The sequence below is a fragment of the Megascapheus bottae genome, chromosome 26 (genome assembly GCF_031878675.1).
Source record: "Megascapheus bottae isolate mThoBot1 chromosome 26, mThoBot2.hap1, whole genome shotgun sequence".
In the NCBI taxonomy this organism is placed as follows: domain Eukaryota; kingdom Metazoa; phylum Chordata; class Mammalia; order Rodentia; family Geomyidae; genus Megascapheus; species Megascapheus bottae.
Genome location: NC_143534.1, coordinates 11851345 through 11872491, shown reverse-complemented (window position 1 = coordinate 11872491; position 21147 = coordinate 11851345). Strand labels below are relative to the sequence as shown.

Genomic DNA, 21147 nt, shown 5'->3' with positions numbered 1-21147 from the left:
CCATCACTCAACCATGCTGAATTCCCTTGGCCACCTGTGTATGGCCAGCCCAGCCACATGGCTGGGGCCTATAAAAGTACCCTTTACCATTAGGCGGGTCGCTGTCTCACTCACATCCTATGGGCGGCCCTGACCGGTCAGTATGATTCTCGATGCTAGGCGAGGAATAAAACTGTTTAACTTCCAACTTCTGCTTTTGTGTCAGACTCGTTCCTTTGATCATGGACCCTAACAGGCCTGTCTTTGGGCCTCAGAGCTCCTAGCTTCTTCTAGAGCCCAGCTGCAAGGAAAACGGTGCAGCAGAGGGAGACAAACCTGTCCGACCTCCGGGATGTCCCCCTGGTACAGCAGCACCAACCCCACCAAAGGGCTCAGGACTGCTCCAAAGCCCACAGAACCCACTCCTAAGCCATCAGTCACTCCTCCCACCCCCACTTCCGCTTCCGGGGCGGGCCTTCCAGAGTTCCCTGCGAGGGGCGGGGCTAAGCAACCGGAAGTCCATTCACTTCCGGCAGGGCAGCACTCTCAAGGCTCTGGGCGGGCATGACAGGCGTGGTCGCTGCCCGGGGCGCCCTCCGCTCTTGGTCTCGGTCCTAACGTTCGGACGCCTTGGCCGCCATCGCGCAGCTTGGGCCTCCGAAGTCGGTCCCCTTCCTTATGTGTCGGGGCCGGAGTCCTGAAAGTCAAGATCCGCCCGTCGGTACCCCACCATGTCCGAACTGACCAAAGAGCTGCTGGAGCTGGTGTGGGGCACCAAGGGCAGCCCGGGCCTCGCCGACACCATCTTCTGCCGCTGGACGCAAGGTACGGGGCCCCGCCGCCGCCGCCGCCGCCGCCCCGGCCCGCCGCGCCCGGGCCCGGCGTCCCCCTCACACCCCACCCGGGCCCGCCCTCCGCGGCGGCCGCCTCGATCTCCCCCGCGGGGTCGCCGCCCGGTGACGCCCGCGCTCGGCCCGTCCGGGGCCCGGCTCGGCGCCCAGCCGGAGCCTCGAGAAAACGCCCTGCCTTGCCCCGGGTGCGGGGGACGCGGTGAGGAGCTCGGGGGAGGGGGGCGCGGCTGCAGCTGTCCTCGGTGGGGACGTCGACACCCCCCCCCCCACACCACCACCACCACCTCTGCATCTGGCCCTGCTGCCGCCCCGCCTTCCACCTGGAGAGAAGGGAAGGTGGGAGGGGGGGGTCCCCTGGCCTGGACGCACCGGCGGGGGGGGGACCCCACCCCCGCAGGTGTCACTCTCCCCGCCCGCGGCTGCTGGGACCCTCCCCTCCCCACACCACACCCAAGCCGGGCTTTCCTGTTGTCCCTGTCGGGATGTCTCCGGGAGAAGAGGAAGGAGTGATTTTTTGTTGTTGTTTTTCATTCTTTCTTTAGGAAAGGTCAGGGTGTCTGATGCCGAGATAGCAGTTTTGTTGTTTGTGGTTTAAGGATGTGCGCGGTACTCTGAACACAACAGGGGTTTGCTTCGCTACAGGTCATTCTGGTGGCCCAGAGTATCTTCAAGTGAGAGATTGTATCTGGTGCTGTTACAGTTTAAAAAGGAAGGTGGATCACAGCACTTCCTGTGATCCACCTAGGAAAGATGGGCTGGGTTTTCTTGTTGTTGTTGTTGTAGTATATCTAAGAAGTTTATTGCTAATACGTATAATAATCAAGCAAAGAGAAGCATTTAATGCATTCCTGCAATGTATCAGGATCTGCACTGGGCGTTTTGCTATTAGCAAGTATCCTTAATTCTTGTGAGTGCCTCGGATTAACCTATTGCGCCACTGGTGCTCCTGTGGTCCTCCATTCTTGAGTTGTGATACCAAGTCACAATGTAATACTTAAGGTAACTTGGAACTAAGTTTAGAATCAGAATGGCTATATACATACATGTGTGTGGAGATAGCTACTTAGCTAGCTAGCTAGCTAGATATCCCTCCACACATTCACATACCACCATTATTTACAGAACACATGGTGCCAAAAGACCTGGACGATTTTTCCCCCCTTTGAACATAGTAAGTAAAAGTCTGTATTTCAAACTGGGTGTATTATTACAGAAATTTAGGATGTAGACATAACTTTTAAAGCTGGTGAAATAAGAACAGTGACTCACTACAGTAACCTGAACTGTTTGGCCCATCACTCTTCGTTTTCCAGATGAAAACCAGACATCAAGATTAAAAACTGAGCCAAACTTGCAGTGTTAGGAGTGAATTCTGAGTCTCCCAACTCTTAACATAATCTCTGTTCATTGTTTTACTAGTTCACACGAATTTTAAAATCCTACATGTCTTTAGTTTATTCAGTTATGTCAATTAACTATCTTAAACACCTGCATTATGGATGTTTGATTTATTTAATAATGAGCAGTTATAAAATACACAAAACTGGAGATGATTGAGAAAAATGTTTCTTAGCCAGTTGTGGATGGCTCATGCCCATAATCCTAGTTAATCAGGAGGATGAGATTGGAGGACCATGGTGCAAAGCCAGCCTGGGCATGGATGTCCATGAAATTCTTTATCTCCAGTTAACTACCAGGAAACAGGAAGTGATGCTGTGGGTCAAGGGGTAGAGCACTAGCCTTAGCCGAAAGCTCAGGGTCATTGCCCAGGCCCAGAGTTCAAGCCTCACAGACAGTCCACCAAAAAAGAAAAGAAAAATGTTTCTTTTCTTGTAATCAGTCAACTCTTATTAAGCTTATAACAATGTAAAATAAGATAATACTTGACCTTGTTTATGTTTTTTTATATTTATGGCATGAACACAGAAAATAATAGTTACTATGATATTAATTTACAAAGCATTTAAATTGTGAAGTAAGCCATAGATTCCTGTAGCTTTACCCTGATAATTAGAATGACGTGTTTAACCCTTATTCTAAATACATTTTAGTCAGGGGCAAGTTCCTTTATAAGATTAAATGTTAGTTCAATGAAGACCATATCAACCTAAAAGTTGGCTGTCTCCACAAAGTGCATTTTATTCTGTAATTCAAGATCTTAACATTGGTAAAAAAAAAAAAAATGTAAAGCAACCAGATTGATAGATATAGATAGGAGGTAGGTAGGTAAGTAGGTAGGTAGATAGTTCAGTCTACCTTGAATGATCTGGGTTTGTTTACTGTTATATTCTTTAATCCGTAAAGGTCATTGCTTAAGTGTTGCTCTAGCAGTTATTTTGTAATGTGACATCAACCCTAGATTCATTTTGTAGTCCATAATTGTACTTTGATTTGATAACTGCAGTCTCAGTTAAAAGTAAGATAACAGTGTAAAGTATTTAATGTAAATATCTATTTAGAAATCTATATTGACTAGCATAAATTATTTTGAAATGCCTGTTAAAACAGTAAGCTGCAGATATGGCATATAGTTGTTTTTTAATTGGTTTGGTATTTTTAGATAATTCTTCTACTTAAAAATTAGTGATTAGGTTCTTTGCTTATTATTTTTGATTAGGCTTTATTTGAAGACAACCCACTTATTTTAAAGAATTAATGGAAGCTTTTTTTTCCCCCCTAACTAAAGGCGTACTAGAGGTGTTGTTTTTTTTTTTACTTGTGATTTTTTTCTTCCTCTTTTCCTTCCTATTTGCCTATAGTTCTTTTTAAAGGAAAACGTGGATTTTTTTACTTCTTTAGTTTATAAGCACCACTTTTTCTTTTTCTGTCTAGAGACTCTACCCTAGTTCCAAACCCTGTAGTTAAAGCTTATTAGTGTGAGAGGGAAGACCAACAGCAAATATAGCCGCATACAAAGTGCATGTATAATAGTTACAGGGTAAAGGGACAAGAAGTTGTAGGTCTAGTGTTGAGATGAAGTTTAAGCAAACACTTGGAGCCACTGATTTGGTCTGACAGACATCTGACAGAAGACCATTCTGCTGCTCAAAGAGCAGGAAGAAAGTGAGACTGGAAAAAAGGGAGAGAAGGGGAAGGTCATGAGTTTGATGTAGGAAATAATATGGCCTAAGTTGTGATAGGGCATTGTTAGGACCTTTATTCTGAGTAAACAGGAAGATTTGAAGATACAGAATCTGACAAATGGTTGAAAGATTGATTTGGCGCTAAGTTTGAAGACAGACAGTATGGATAATGTAGCACTAAAATAAGATAAAATATAATAGGATTGCAGCATGCAGAATTCCAGGGAGAAAGTAGTGGTAGAGATGATAGTGTTTTGATGGGCCACATCCCAATAGAACCAAAATAGAAGTAATATTCATTTATAAACAGAAATATTTGACCTGTCAGGAATTTAGTCTCTTTAGCCTTGATTGTGTAGCTGAAGGTTTGGCAAACTTTCTGTGAAGTAGCCTTTTGTCACTCAGTGCTTTCTTCTATGATGTTATTTTTTTTTCTTTATTGTTTTCTTTTGGTTTAATTTTCTCCCTTTTTAAAAATTGTTATAAGTTTGTATATTTAAGTACAAAAAGTGGCTTTTCTAGGACTTCATTATACAAGCATCTGAGTACCATAGTTTGCCTGTCCCTGGAGTGGACTGTGGGCACTCAGCAAACACTTTTTCCCCTTCAAGCTATGTTGCCTTACCGAAAGAAAAGGGAGAAACTCAATCTTGCAGGTCAGTGTGGTGGTCTTCTTTGGGTGAAGATTATGGAAAGGTTGCATTTGGTTGAAATTAATCAGTTTTAAGAATGAGAGTAATTTACTATAAAAAGTCACATTTCTTACTCTTACCACTGATCTTCTCAGAAATATTTTTAAACATTGAGAAGCTGCCAAACTCAAACTTGTAGATTATTTTCTAATCTCCACCAGCCTCCAACTGACTCAGCTTTGCTCACTTTAGCCTTCAAACTGTATTATCTTCCATGTGCACATTCTCACTTACTTTAATGGACACACTAGCGATGCTTCAGGTTTCTCTCTTAAAATTGACATTTTAAGTCTTGCCAAAGCTCTAGACCCCAACTTTTTACTTCTAGGTGTTGTTAAATGGTTGTCTTACATTTTTGAAACTGAACTTGGCATTCTTTGAAACAAAGACTCCCCATGTCTTCCCTCCCAAAATTTCAAAAAGCATTAATCTAGTAATGAGTATAAACATAGTGCTGGTAAACAGAGGCCAGTAAAATAGACAAGATGCATGTAAGGAAAATCAATATAATTACAGATGTACAAGAGGATGATAGTGATCACTATTTTAATAAAGTTGTCAGGAAATAGCTCCATAATGATTTAACATTGAAGTTGAACCCCAACAAATGATAGTGATTCAGTCATGTCAACAGAACAGGAGGATAATCAATACAGTGCAAACATAGATGTTCCAGGAAAAGATTGGGATATCCTAAAGACCTAAGGTTATTGGAGCTAATGAAAGTATGGATAGACTAAGGTTCATTTGGATCAGGCAACCCTGTAGTGTTTTCAGACTGAAAAAAAAGGAGTTTGAATCTTAAATGAAATACAGGCCATTAAAATCTTTTGAGTAGGTTGTGACAAAATCTGATTTCTGTTTCTAAAGAATTCATCCAGGGGCCGGGAGTTTAGCCTAGTGGTAGAGTGCTTGCCTAGCATGCACGAAGACCCAGGTTCGATTCCTTAGTACCACATGCATAGAAAAAAAGCCAAAAATGATACCATGGCTCAAGTGGTAAAGCCCTAGCCTTGAGAAAGCCCAAGGACAGTGCCCAGTCCCTGAGTTCAAGGCCCAGGACTGGCAAAATAAAAAAAGAAAGAACTGTACATCCTTATAAAAAAAAAGAAAGAATTCTTCCAGTCACTCTGGTGAATAGCTGGTTATTAAGGAAGGTGGATGTTAAGGATAATGACGCACAGCCGTAGTCCTAGCTACTCCAGAGATAGAGAACAGAAGGATCATGGTTCAAGACTAGCTGGGAAGAAATGTTTACAAGAATGTATCCCAACCAATCAAAAACAGTGAGTAGTAGCATCTACCTGTTATCCTAGCTACATGGAAAGCAAAAATAGGATCTTAATCCAGGCAGGAGGTGCAAAATTGAAGACTTCATTCAAAAAACAAAGGAAAAAAGGATTGAGTATATGGCATTAATCATAGAGTACTTGGTAGCAAGCACAAGGCCCTGAATTCTAGCCCTACTACCTTCTCCACAAAAAAATAAAAAAACAAAAAAACAGGAGGTAAAGAATTAGGAGATACAGTTAAACTTGGAACAGTATTCTAGGTATATGATAAAGACCTTCAAACAATAGATGGACAAGAGATGGCATACAAATGAGCATGTTTATGAGGTTTCAGTACCTTCTATCAAGAGGACCTAATCTTAGAGTGAAGCCTGAAAGATCAGTCAGAATTGTTTTATGTTTTGGGAAAAGGGTTAGCAAGTATTCAAGCAAAAGGAACATTACGTACAAAGGTTAAGAAACAGGCAAGGCATGGTGGGACACAACTAAACTATGAGGTCTGGATAGGAAGATTTGAAGACCTGAAAGAAATGCAACGTGACTAGAAGCTAAAGGAGAATGACCACGAGCAAAATAAAAGATGAAACCACTGAAAAGAATTTAGTTGCTATGTTGTATGTCTGGGATTCCAATCTAGGAATTAACTGATTATAGTCAATAATGGAAATCAGAGTAAACAAAATTACCAAGGGAGGATATATCAACAAATAGAAAAAAATTATATATCCTAATGCCAGCACCAGTGTAAAGGTCACCAACATTTGAATAGAGCTAGTCAGGAGACTGAGAAGAAATTAGAAGGGAAAGGTAGGACAAGAACCAAAATGGAAGGGACAGGGTCACCTTCTCTTTCCCCGATTTGCCTTCTTTTCTATCCTCCCCTTCAGCTGTACTGAACTTCACTGAGTCCATGCTCACACAAGTATTTTCTCTTTAATATTTTCTTAACCTAAATTTCATATATCTTTGCTTCTCAGGCAAATTCCTATTCAAGACTAGCCTCAAGGTCATATCTTATGACTTAGGTAACCATAGCATCCATCCTCTTCATTCTTCTTTCATATTCATTTAGTTACGTGTTTTATTTTGGCTGGACTGTCATTTCTCAGATCATAGATTTCAGTATTCATGCCCAGCTTATTGGAATAATATCTGATGTTCATAAAATATTAAATGATGGATTTTAACCACTAATAAAATTTGATAGATTTATAGCATGTAAAATAAAAGAGGATAATTTTAAGGATAAGGTCTAATGAGGTGAAATGATTTCCCCAAAGTTTCTACATTAAAACTGGATTCTTCTGATGTCTTCCTCACGGTTCTCTGAGAAACTTCTAGCCACTATCATTTAATACTAATTGGACAGTATTTTTACATAAAATAGAACCAATGTGAGCAAACAAGTATCTCTGATTCCCCTTACTTTTTAATGTACAGAATGTGATCCAGAAAGTGGTTTAAAAAGTTTGTTTGGAAAGAGTCTTGTAAATTCTGTTTGAATACAGATTATCTAGCCTTCCCTAAAGCAAACTAAATTATTTAGAAGTCAGATTAAGGAGATGGTTGGTATTTCAGTGGGTAGCATGTGTGCTTAGTATGCTTGAATATCAATCGCCAGCATTATGGAATTATCAGACTTAGTCTGATTTATTTCATAACATGGTCTCCAAGGTACAGAATTGTGTGCATGCTTGTTTGGGAGGAGGGACATTGGCTCAGTAGCTTTTCCAGAAGATTCTTTGATCTTCTCAAAGAAACAATGTACCTGATGCCTGTAGGTATCCTTTAAAGGAAAAAACAAATGAAGTCAAATTTCTTAGTTGCTACTTGCATTCTATTTTTAATCTTTGCTACTTGCTTTCATTTTTAGGGTTTGTGTTTAGTGAATCAGAGGCATCTGCATTAGAGCAGTTTGAAGGTGGCCCCTGTGCTGTTATTGCACCGGTTCAGGTAACGTAGACTACTTTATCAGCTCCTTAGAGGGACTTATTCAAATGATTCATCCTTGGCTTTTTGTTTCCTAATGTCCATACTGTGTATGCAAAACCTGGTGAACTTTTAACTTTTGCTCATGAGTCAGTAGAATTTAACTATATTTTTAGGGAAGAAAATAGTAAATATTCCCTGACTTTCACAAGATTAGGAATCACTGACCTTAACCTCTACTGTATTCTATTGACTATATACCACATGGACACAGAGTAATTGCACCACTTGGATTTATTCTTTGCACAAAGATGGTGTTTCTTAGAAGATGAGTTTGTATTTTTGTGGTCCGAAACCTTTTTAATGTTAAAATCATTTGATAGTATATACTATTTGGGGCAATACCTTTGTCCTGTCTAGATAAAATGAGTAGCAACTGATTTCAAACATAATTTCACAAGTAATTTTTATTTTATTTTATTTTAATTTATTTTTGCCAGTCCTGGTGACTGAAGTCAGGGCCTGAGTACTGTCCTTGGGTTTTCCTCAAGGCTGGTGCTCTATCACTTGAGCTACAGCATCAGTTCCAGCTTTTTTCTAGGTATGTGGTACTGAGGAATTGAACCCGGGTCTTTGTGCATGCTAGGCAAGCACTCTACCACTAGGCCAAACTCTCGGCCCTTTTTTTTTTTTTTTTAACATAGAAGCTGGGGCTTATCTGAATTATTTTTTTCCCCTCTAGTCTTGAGTCTTAGATTGTATAAACTCAGCCCTCGTTGTCAATAATATTACAAGATAATAAAAATAAAATTTAAAAAGTCCTTAGCCTAGCATCGTGGACCATTGAGGTAATAATTTATTTTTAAGAGGCACACAAATTGTATAATTTGAATTTTGTTATGCAAGAATAAATAGTAGTTAGAAAGGTAACATAAAGTAATCCCTCACATTATTAAAAGTAAAACTTTAAAAATAAAGGTTAGTCAATATTGTGTGTTCATTATAAGAAATTATAGAAAACATTGCAGTATAATGTCACTTTCACTTAAGATGGCAGTTATCACTGAAAAATGTTTAACTATGCAATTGTAACAGGTAGAATGATGCTAGAAAACAAAAGAATCAAAGCACTCCCTCTAGGACTTCAGAAGAGAAAGCTAAAAACTATCCTACTTATGAAAAAGAATTTACATATAAAATGATAACTGACAGAATGTATGGGTGGGATGGTAATAGCTATACTATCTTGTACAGATTTGTACTTTAATTTTGGGAAATCGTTTTACCTTACACATTGAACCAATGCAATAGATGTACATCTGAATGTTTCCAAAAGAAATTCTTCATATGAAAAATGTTATATTGAGAAAGCTCATATATTTATAGTAACAAAAAAATACTATAAACAACTCATTGTTCAGTGGCATAATTTAAATGTGCAACTATTAAGTAAATTTTGATAGGTGCATAGACAAGTTTGGATGTTGCAGTTATGATTATGAATTCCTATGGAAGAACAAACATGATAAAATATAGCCGTTATGATCCTTTCTTATAAAGAATAAAAGAAAAAAAGACTAGAAGGAGATACTATAAATCAGAGTATCAAGGTAGATTGTACTCATGTTGGAATTGTAGGTGTCCTTGTCCTATTGCAATTTTTTAAGGTGGTTACACTGCTCCTTTTTCGTTGGTAACAATGACTTAGTTGTTGATTAAAATCTTTTGAGTCGATTGTTCTTGAGTTTACAGATAAATGCAGAGTACCTTATATAATTTTTCTCATCTAATGAGCACTGCAACTTTGTAGTGTGCACCATCATTCACAAAGTAGCAAACCAAGATTCAAACCGAGTTCTACCTAACTAAATAAAACAGCCCCCTTTACTGCTCAGATGTTGTCAAACACACCTGAAAAAAAAAAATCATACAATCTCTCTTTCTTGGATATGCTTTCTGCAGATTCAGATTTTAGTAATGTAGCCCAAGATCTTCTGTTTTAAAAAAACAAGTTATATGAATTGACCTTTGAGAAGGGAAAATCTCATTACATTCACTGCCTTCTGTCAAGTAACTGATGTCATGTAGTTGACTCACTGAAGGGAAACATTAGAGTTAATTTCCTTTTGGACCATATTTTTTGTTTTTGTTTACAATAGATATATTTATTAATTCTTAACTCCATTGTGTTCATTAAACATTTTTTGAAAAATTTTATTAACATTGATTTTTACATCATATTTCATATGTCATGTTTAACAAACAAGTATTCAAGAAGGGATTCTGTATATGCACTCACTGGCACATAGATTTTAGAACATAATTAAAATTAAGCTGAGGGCTTATATGTCATAGATACCTATCAATCTATATAACATTATGTCTATAGAGTATATATCCCATCATAGATTTTTGTGTCTGTGTAGTTATGTTTATATTTCCAAGACTATGTCCATAACCTTGAGTACCCAAATATTGAGTTATCGCTCTTGTACTGTTTGGATCTAATATCCACATATCAAGGAGACCATATACCTTTTGTTCCTTTGGTCTTGGATTGTCTCACTCAACATGATTTGTTCTAGTTTCATCCACTTCCCAGTGAATGCCATTATTTATCTTGTCTGTTGGCTTTGTAGAATTCCATTATATATATGTACCATATTTTCTGTATCTATTCATCTGTAGTGGGACATCTGGGTTGTTTCCATCGCTTGGCTATTGTGAATAGTGCAGAGATGAATATGGCTGAGCAGGTTGGACTGTATGTTTTTTAGACAAGGAAAATATAAACTCCCTAAAATATTGTGATAACTCTTACTATTGAAATTCTTCCTTCACAGATCAAAGTTTTAACAGGGAAGAACCTCTTTTATATTTAAATGTAATTACCCACAGAAATCTGAGAAATAGACTTCTCTTTTGTATGGTTTTCACTTTGTAAATAGAGCCATAGTGTCTATAATTTCCACTTATGTGACTGTAGTATGAATCATTTTTTCTACTTGTTAGAAAATTTGTATTGAAGATGAATAACTACGTTGGCATAGAATAAAATTTATAACATTAGATTTCAAATTCATTACTGCATAGTTACTGTTGAATATGAAGAGAAGTCATTTGAAGTTTTATGAAATTACTCAAAACTCAGAAAGAAGAGTCAAGTTAGTATTTACCATTTTGTAATTCCACGAATTATGTTTATAATGCATTCTCATTATTGCTTTAATTGTATAAAGGCATTTCTTTTGAAGAAGCTTCTGTTTTCTTCTGAGAAGTCTTCATGGCGGGATTGCTCAGGTATGCCAGCTCTTTTAAAACTTTCTCGTCTGTGTCACTCATTGCCAAAAGTTCAATTAAAATTAACTGCCTGAAAAGTAAGCTAAATGCCAAACATAGTGGCACAGTACTATACTACACTCAAGAGGCAGAGGCAGGAGGATGGAAAGTTTGAGGCCACTCTGAGCTATTTAGCAACTCACTGTCTTACAAATAAAACAAGGGTTTTACTGCAGGTCAGGAGTAGAGTGCTTTCCCCACAAACACAAGACTAGATTTGATTGCCAGCTCACAATGACTCAATTTTTTTTTTTTTGTCTGTAGTGGGGTTTGAACTCTGGACCTGGGTTCTATCCCTAATCTCTTCAGCTCTAAGGCTAGCACTCTATCACTTGAGCCACAGCACCACTTCCAGTGTTTTCTTTGTATATGGTACCAAGGAATTGAACTCGGCTTTGTGCGTACTAGGCAAACTCCCAGCCCCAAATTTTTAAATATTTATTTCCGTATTGATTTTCCTGTTCACTAAAAGACGTAAGATTTGGTGCATTGCTAAAGCATACATACAGTTTCCCAAATTTTTGGAATGTATCACATGTAAAGAATAGTTACGTGCAGCCAGGCATGGTGGCTCACACCTGTAATCCTAGCTACCACAGGAGACTAAGATCTGAGGATCAAGGTTCAAAGCCAGCCTGGGCACAAAAGGACCTGCTCAGAACTCTTATCTTCAGGTAACCTCTAGAAAATGGGAAGTGGGGCTTGGCTCAAGGGTAGGGCAGTGGCCTTGAGCGGAAGAGCTCTGGGATAACGCCCAGGCCAAGTTCAAGCCCCATGACCCCACCTCCCAAAAAAATAAAAATAAAGAATAGTTATACACACATACACACACACATTTCATATTTATCTTATTTAGTGCTATGAAAGATATCAAAATATAATATATTGCTTACTGTAAATAATACAAATATTTTGAATCAGATTTCAAATGAGGCCATCACTGCATCTGTAATATGAATGTATGGTGCTTCTTGATACTGATAGACATTTGTATTATCCTTACCAGGCACTAAGAACTTTTTCCATTTACATATTCCCTATGAACTTCACAATAACTTCTAGATAAGGTCAGATCCATTCAATGCCAGCTCTGTACATAAGACCTCAAGAGCTTTCCAGACCTTGACCACAGAACCTACTGAGTTTAAGTATTATGACCATATTTTGTTATTATAATTTGTTAACTACAAAATTAATTGATGGGACTATTCAAAAGATAGTTGACTGATAAAGTGAATGAACACACAGTTCCTGCCTTTGAAGAATTTGTAATGCATTAGTGCAGACAGAGACCATGTTGTATGGTACAAATTTTTTAAAGAATGTGAATGTCTAGAGAATGGCTGTGCAGCACAACCAGAGGCCTCTGCTGATGTTATGAATATGGTCCTACATGTGCTGACCACATTCTCATTCTAGTGGGGTGGGATGGTCAGAGAATTTAGCAGTGAGAAAGAGTCCTCAGTGGATCTTGACCTGGTGCTTAGTTCTGCCATCAGCAGAGCTTCCTGGCTTCCTGGCTGTGTGTGCAGCCTAGTCATAGCTCACCTGCATCAGGCTATTCCGGGCGTCATGTGTTTTCCCACGGTGGTGATAGTGTTTCTCCCAAAGTGTAAGCTGCAATCTGTAAATTACATAGATTTTTCCATTCCTAAAATGCTTGATTTTCGTCATAAAACGAATACACTCTTAATGCTGTTTGTGACAGGATTTTTCTTCTTTTTTTTCCCCAAAGAAAACCATTATAAATTGTTCCTTGATTGTTTTTAGAGGAAGAGCAGAAGGAGCTCCTTTGTCATACCTTATGTGATATTTTAGAAAGTGCTTCTTGTGACAACTCTGGATCATACTGCTTCGTTTCCTGGTTAAGAGGAAGGACAGCTGAGGACACTGCTAGTATTTCTGGGACTCCTGCTGAGTCTAGTTGCCAAGTGGAACATTCTTGTAAGATATATTTTTTTCCTGATGTAAAGTATTTTCTTGTGTTTTTGTTTTAGTGAACTATTGAAAAATTTGGAGATAAAATATTTTTAACTTTCATCTATAACATATATGCCTAAGCTTACTAAGTATTAATATTTTCTATTTTCCTTTTATTTATTTTAATTACTGAAAGATTTTTGAAAAAAAAGAGAAAAATACATCTTTTTGATATTCTCTTCACAGGTTTGGAACTATTGTTTAGGAAATTTAAAGAATATCTGTATACTATGTAGGTGCCTTATTGTTTTCAATTATTGTAAATAACTGGGGCTTATGACTTCAGTAAGTCTTTTTAGTTGCTATCTAGAGTACAGTTAGAGACATATTTCTTACTATACATGCTGGGGTTTTTTTAATCCCAAATTTTGGACATTGTTATGTATATGGATTATTTTAAGGCAATTTTAAGTGTGTTTAAATTACATGTTAAGTTTTCTATGCCTTGATTAAAGTACTTTTTTTAAAAAAATGCTGAAGTTATACCTATTCTCATTCATAAAAGAAACATCTGCAGTTCCTGGCTTTTGAAAATTCTAGTGTGATTGGCCATAGTGAACAAGTGAAAGGGAGACATCAGTGCTACAGAGACTAGTTAATAATTGCTTGTCATTTGTCTTCTGATGAGTAATCTTGATCACAGGTGACTTTTAAACAGTAGGTTGTCCCAAGTGCTGAAATAAATGACTTACTTTACCAGTAATGTACTCCACTAGAACCATCTGTCTAGAAGTGTTGCTTCTTCTTCATTTAGATACCTGACATATAGAACAGTAACTTCAGTTGTTTTGATACGTCCCTTACTTTCCAAATAGGGTTTATTTTATCAAGTGCCCGTGCCTCATAGGTAGGAGTACCCTACCCTGTCCTCTTCTTCTTTCTCATATTCTTCAGTAAAATGTGTTGAGTTGAGCAAGTTCTAATAGTACATTAATAAACAATTTTAAAGAAGTGCCTTTCCAAAGAATTTAATATTGTTATTGCCAATAATGATACTTGAAGTTAAATGGAAAGCATTTATAAAAAATGATAGTGAAACAGGTTAAAGATTGCCTTTAAAACATTAAGGTTTCATTCTAGATACAGAAAGTTTGGGAGAGGCAAAGCATAGCCTAGGGGTAAAGTGCTTGCCTAGCATGCACAGAGCCCTGGGTTTGATTCCTTGGCACCACATACACAGAAAACGCCAGAAGTGGAGCAGTGGCTCAAGTGGCAGAGTGCTAGCCTTGAACAAAAAGTCTCCAAGGACAATGCCCTGATTTCAAGCCCCCAGGAATGGCACACACAAAAAATGCAGTAAAGCATTATATATGTAGTCAGCATTAAATTTTTATGTGAAAAACTAGTAAGATTTTTTTTGGGGGGGCCACTTGAACTCAGGGCCTGAACACTGTCCTTAGGCTTTCTCAAGGCTAGAGCTCTACCACTTAAGCTGCAGCACCATTTCTGTCTTTTTCTATGTATATGGTACCAAGGAATCAAACCCAGGTCTTCGTCATGCTAGGGAAGCGCTCTACCACTAGGTCAAACTCCCAGCCCAGATCTTTTAATATAGCATTAGAATGTTAATACTGTATGATGTATTTACTACGGAGGATGCTATTAAAGTACTGATAGTTTACTGCTCTAGATTAAATAACCTTATTATGCATGATCTGTTACTTCAGTAACTAATTTAGAAGGGCAAATTATATTGAATCCCCCTCAAAAAATTGTGATATTTCATTCTATTTTGTGCCTCATTTTAAAAGTTAGCACGAACTAAAACTATATTTAAAATGTTTCTAATCTTGAAAATCTTTAAACATTTTTGTAACTGAAAATTTGAGTTTATCAGATTTGGCAAATGAACTAGACGTACACTAAAATTTTTGTTTCATGTAACAATCTATTTTACCTGTTCTTTCCTTTATTCCTAGCTACATTCTTTTTCTTGTGTTTTATTTTCCACCATCCCTGCCTGCTGAGCTTTTTCTTTTGCTTGCCTCTGTTACCTAAATTACTCTTAAGTCTGTTTTGATAGTATCACCAATAAAATTATTGGGATGATCAACAATGCCAGAAGAGTATAATTTGGAAGAGATTAGGTAGAATTTTTACTTTTATTTTGAAATTTTAAGTGTGTTTTCCCCTCATTAATATTACATTGCATACAAACATTAATTTCATTGGCTTCTGTGGTGTGTATATTTTGGCTGATCGGTAATGCATACTTGTTCGCAGTAGTGAATACTCGGGTTCAATTTCAGTTTGTTTCCCATATAACCTGAAGTCTATGTGGACTTTACCAAGTTACTGCAAAACAATTTGAAGCAATAGAGTGTCAAAACTATGTGTTGAACAGCTAATGTAACATTTTAACTTCTAAAAAGATTTAATTTTGCATCTATAATGGATCAATTTTCTTAATTCAGTAATAAGAAATTTGTTTGGAGGCAATAAGATTAGCTGTATAAAAAATGTAAGAAGTTGTTCAAAGAAATTGTGACAAAGAAGACATTTTGGTTCAACCATTTTTAAAGACCAAATTTCAGTGTCTAGGCTAAGCACTTACTGTTCTTGGGGCGATTCCTGTCCAGGCCTCACATCCCTGTCCTGCGAGAAGAAGGCTTGAGAGATGGTGTGACCATTAAGTGATACCACAGCACTTGCAGAATGCTCTAGCTCTCAGCAAAGTGCTTAGCCACATTCTTTTGATTAAAATGCTTTCTTCATTTTCTTACCCTTCATTGACATCTAAGTAAGTTACTGAAAACTTCTCAATTGTTATACAAAAAAAAAGGAAACAAACTTAAAGCTGTCAGTGAACCTGTGTAATTAATTTCAGTGCTTTGTTTAGTAATAAAGCATTAAACCTAAAGATTTAGATTGAAGAAGAGGATTCGCTATGATGATTTTACTTATTTGAAAAAGTGCAGGACCCATGAAAGTGATGTGTGAAGCACTGGTACTAAGTTTTCATCATTTACAGACTGTCGTAGTATAGCTAAATTAAAAGGAAATGTTTCTATGTAATAACGCTTCCACATTCTCAATCTTACATCCATGTTAGTTATGACCATAATAAATAAGATGCTGAAATGAAAATAAGATGCTAAAATGAAAGTTCATGTTATTGTAAAGTTTAAAATACACTGAGAATTTTAAGGAATAAAAAAATAGGGAAATTTTGATTGCTTGACAGTATTTACAGCCTGCTGTGTATCTTGTGTCATTTATTTGCCGTGTGTAGTGCTGAAAAGTGTCTTTTATGTATAGCTGCCTTGGCTGTCGAAGAGCTTGGCTTTGAGCGATTTCATGCATTAATTCAGTAAGTAACATTGGAACATTTAAAATACTTACCTTGTGGACACATTGCCATTTTAAGTTTGTTCATACTATGAAAAGGTTCTTAGAATAGAATTTTATATAGTACTATACTACTTAAATGTGCATCTTAAATCCCTTGCTTAAGGATTAACTTGCTTTCAAATTACAAGATGACTTATGTAAACAAATTTAATTTACAGTGCCCAAAATTAATTATAAAAGCACCATTTCTTAGAGATTTTATTAACATTGATTTTTACATCATATTTCAAATGTCATGTTTAACAAACAAGTATTCAAGAAGGGATTCTCTATATACAATCACTGGCACATAGATTTTAGAACATAATTAAGATTAAGCTGAGGGTTTGTATGTCATAGATACATATCAATCTATATAATATAATATGTCTATAGAATATATATCCCATCATATAAAAGTAAATTTTTTTAAAAAAATATAAGCCTTTTCATCATTGACAGTGAAAAAAATTATTTTAGCTTTATGTTTTTCTGTCCTGAATGAATATAGTTTTTTTAGTGATATAAATACTAGAATTACTTATTTGCCAGAATAAGCTTTCAATGATTTTTTAATAAAAAATGCTCAGTCTTTTTTCATTACAGAACAAAAGGTAAGGATAGTTATATTGATAGAACCTGTAGGTGGCACTTGTTTTGAAATTTAACATTTTTATTTCTAAAGCCACAAATGTATCCTATAGCATTAGTGCTAAGACATTGTCAAGTAACTTCAGGCTTCAGAAGTGTTTTCATGGCTATTAAATACCTCTCTTAAGAGGACCTCCGTTTTCTAGATACATTCTTCAGTAGTTTTGATAAGAATTGTTACATCTAAGAAATGAAGAGATTCCTTGTCAAGTAAACCGTCTTTCTCTGTAGTATTCTATGTAGTGGAAGTTGTCAGCAATGGCTTTTTTTTTTTTTGAATGACTTAGTGTTCAAAACCTGAAATGTAGCAAAAATTTCCTGTTTGTATGTATTTAATATATGAGGCAGTTTAAATTTTTCTCACTTATAAATGTCACAAATCTCAACATGATACTAATACTTACTTCTCTTTTTCTTTCCCAGTAAAAGATCATTTAGAAGTTTATCAGAATTAAAAGATGCTGTCTTGGATCAGTATTCAATGTGGGGAAACAAATTTGGAGTATTACTTTTTCTGTATTCTGTGTTACTGACTAAGGTTTGTTTAAGAAGATGCTTCTTTTGCCCTTTGATATTTTAGTACTGTTTTTCCTGCTATGAGGCGTAGTTGATTTCCTGCTACAGTTTCTAAATCTTAAGTATCTTAGGATGCTAATAAGGAATTAACTCATTTCTCTTCATTCCCTTACTAACCCCTTTCAGACTTAATTTTACCTCTGCTTTGCTGGACTGCAGAGGTAATCTGTAATGTTCCAGTTATGAAATGCTGTCAGTTCTTTTGAATTTTTTTTTTAAATTTTAGTAGTGTTCACTGTTTGACCTCTTTAAGCTGTTCTGGAATTTTTTTTGACGTAATCTAATAAACACCACTGTGTTAGTGTTCTTCCTATAACATCTCACAATTCTTTTTGTTGCTGGTATTATATATTTCAGTACCTGTCCATACAAGTTATCTTCTTTACTTTCCCCTTCTGAATTTTAGTATTACAAACATTTCATATGCTTGATCCTGTATGCTGTTGTTTTATAGATAGTTCATTCTCCACTTACAGAGTGACTATTTCTAGTAGGTATGCTAGCTTTTCCCTCAAATGCCAGTCTCATACTTCTAGTAGCTTGTTAATCCTCATTAAATTTTCTACTAGATACACCATGTCTGAAAGTCAACCTTTTTTAAATTTATGTTTATTGGACAGTTTGATGGATTTGGGGACTTGACTGAGGAACCAAAATTTGCATAAGGAAAAAAATTTAAGCAATGCAGAAAATAGTCTATATAGAGGTGTAAGAGATTGGAAGCATTACACATATTTGAGAAATAAATTATGTACAACTGTAGCATGATATTCCAGAAGGAAAATGGTGGAAGATTAGTCACCTTTGGAAAGAAGTCTCTTTGAAGATTCTTATATATTATGCAAAAATACTTAAGTTTTGGGGCCGGGAGTTTGGCCTAGTGGTAGAGTGCTTGCCTAGCATGCACAGAGACCTGGGTACAGTTCCTCAGTACCACATACATAGAAAAGCTGGAAGTGGTGCTGTGGCTCAAGTGATAGAGCACTAGCCTTGAGGAAAAAAGCCCAAGGACAGCCCTGAGTTCAAGGCCCAGAGCTGGCAAAAAAAAAAAAAAAAAGTTTTTGTCTCCTCAAAATTGGAACCCAGTAAAAATTTTAACAATGAATGGATAAGGTCTTGTTGATAAAGGATATTTTAAATTGGGATGAAATTTTATAATTAAGAGTTTGATGTATATATGAAATACGAGTCTAGGGTTAGGGAAATTAGCAAAGTGAGTATTATAGATTGAGTCCTAATTTATGACAGTGAAAAAACGAAAGATATCTAGAACATTAAATAGGAAAAGTCAGAATTTACTTGACTTACAAAGATAAATAAGAGAAAGAACCAGAAACAGTTGGGAATAGCAGTGGTGGGTCGTACTATCTAAGATGATGGATTGCTTATGAGCACGTCATTGTTTATTCTTCAGTGCCCAACACTATTGATATTTCTGGCCTCTGCTCCTTTTCTGCCAGTACATCATTATGGTAGTCATTTTTCTGAGTGCTCTTTGAAGTGGTGTGTCATTTGTTTCTGTTACTCATTTTGACTTCACTATATCCTCTTTGTTTAGAGGATGGCAGGCACAAGTTTGCACACCTGTTTGTTTCCCCTGCTTTCTTTCAATATTTTGACTGTTGTCTATGCAGTTCTTAGAAGGAGTTTATAAGGTGAAGGAAGCAGTGATGAGAATTATGTAAATAGCAATTTAACGTTGCCTCATATCATTTGGAGCTGATAAAATCCTGGATCTTTTTGTCCAGTATCCAGAATTTTATTTTGGCATTTGTCTTTTTGAGAGATTAAAAGGTATCAAAAAATTTAAAAATCTCATTGTCAAGAAAATATGAAACTCTTAATTTACCTTTTATTTTGTTGGTATACATTTAAGTGATCAATATTTGGGAGAAAGCAATCAAATCTACATTTACATTTTCTTGTGGCCTACCTGTACTTGCATGTATTTAAATTTGTCTGTTTCTGCATATTAAGTATTAGTAAGTTTTTTTTTAATGAACTAAAGTAAAATCAGTTAGTTGCCTTAATAGGTATATTAGAGTTTATTTTAACCTAATGTTTAATAAATGTTGCCTAATGTTTAACAAATGTTGCCAATTTTGTTAAATAATATTTCCCTTTCTCTTCAAGGTTAAGTTTTATTTTTCCCCTTTGACCTGCATTAGATTTGTTTCCTCTATGACATGCAGTCAATAAGAGAAAATAAACAGATACTCTTAGGACACTACTGTGTTACAAGTTTTCATCTCAAATGCACTCCCTTTTCAAGTCTGGATAATTCTTTGAAAGAAATGTTACTTTAAAGATCCCACTTTATTAATTTATAGTAAACTGACCATAACTTGTATTTTCGTTTTTAAATTAAGTCAATGGATTATTGGTTTTTAGGGCATTGAAAATATAAAAAATGAAATTGAGGACACCAGTGAACCACTGATAGATCCTGTATATGGGCATGGCAGGTAAGGAACCAGATCCCCTGGGGGCTTTTGTGGGAACTGATTTGTGGTTAAAAGATGATCTGGTCAGGTGATCTTGCTAATCAGTACTACTGACAGTAACATCCATGGTTGCAGATCTTGTATTTTATGAAATGCCTGCTTTGTGTGTGCCCTGATAACTTCCAGGTTAGGTTAATGTATGTACTACATTTATTTCGGAGGCATTTTAAAGATGATAGTGGGAAGGTATTTTGACAAATTACATGTTATGTCTCAATTATACAAGAATTTTCTTTTCTTTTTTTTTTGCCAGTCCTGGGACTTTAACTCATGGCCTAAACACTGTCCTTGAGCTTTCTCAAGGCTGGAATTCTACCACTTGAGCCACAGCACCACTTCCAGCTTTTTGTGTCTATGTGGTACCAAGTACTCAAATCCAGAGCTTTGTGCATGTTAGGCACGCACTCTTGCCACTAGGCTATGTTCCTGGCCCCTCATTTGTGAGATTTTTTTTCACAGATAAAAATCTCATTTTTGCCTAGAAATAGGGTAGTGTTAGAATTTTTTTTAATTGGGAGAAAAAAGATCATTTTTCCTCTTAAGCTTTTTACACCTTAGCTTTACCAAAATTATTCTAAGAGTAACAGTGCATTTTGTTAAATCTCTTTGCTTTAGTGGTTAAAATTTATATATCTTCCTTCAAAACCTGTATTATCAATTGCATATTAAAGATAGGATATTAAAACTATCCGTCTATTTATTTATTTGGTCTAGTGTAGGGCTTGAACTCATAGCCTGAGCAAGGTCCCTGAACCTCTGTGCTCAAGGCCATAGCTCCACCACTTGAGCCACAGCACCACTTCTGGTTTCCTCACTGTTAATGGAAATAATAGAGTCTTATAGACTTTCCTTCCAAGGCTGGCTTTGAACTTCTATCCTCAGATCTCTGCCTCTTTGCGTAGCTTGGGTTACAGGTGTGAGGCACCAGCACTGGATTCTAT

At 36.7% G+C, this 21147-nt stretch overlaps 1 protein-coding gene across 2 annotated transcripts in view; it reads left to right on the top strand.

Annotated features, from left to right (window-relative positions):
- The first annotated feature begins 520 nt into the window (after positions 1–520).
- Mindy3 (MINDY lysine 48 deubiquitinase 3) overlaps positions 521–21147 on the top strand; it is a 62113-nt gene continuing 41486 nt past the window's right edge. For both annotated transcript variants that reach the window (XR_016532700.1, XM_090318952.1), the window contains exons 1-7: positions 521–804; positions 7771–7850; positions 11066–11126; positions 12936–13109; positions 16404–16455; positions 17550–17664; positions 20094–20167. Coding sequence is in view for 1 of the 2 variants with exons in the window: in XM_090318952.1 (XP_090175078.1) it covers positions 711–804; positions 7771–7850; positions 11066–11126; positions 12936–13109; positions 16404–16455; positions 17550–17664; positions 20094–20167 (650 nt within the window). In the remaining variant the exon portion in view is untranslated. The remainder of the gene's footprint in view (positions 805–7770; positions 7851–11065; positions 11127–12935; positions 13110–16403; positions 16456–17549; positions 17665–20093; positions 20168–21147) is intronic.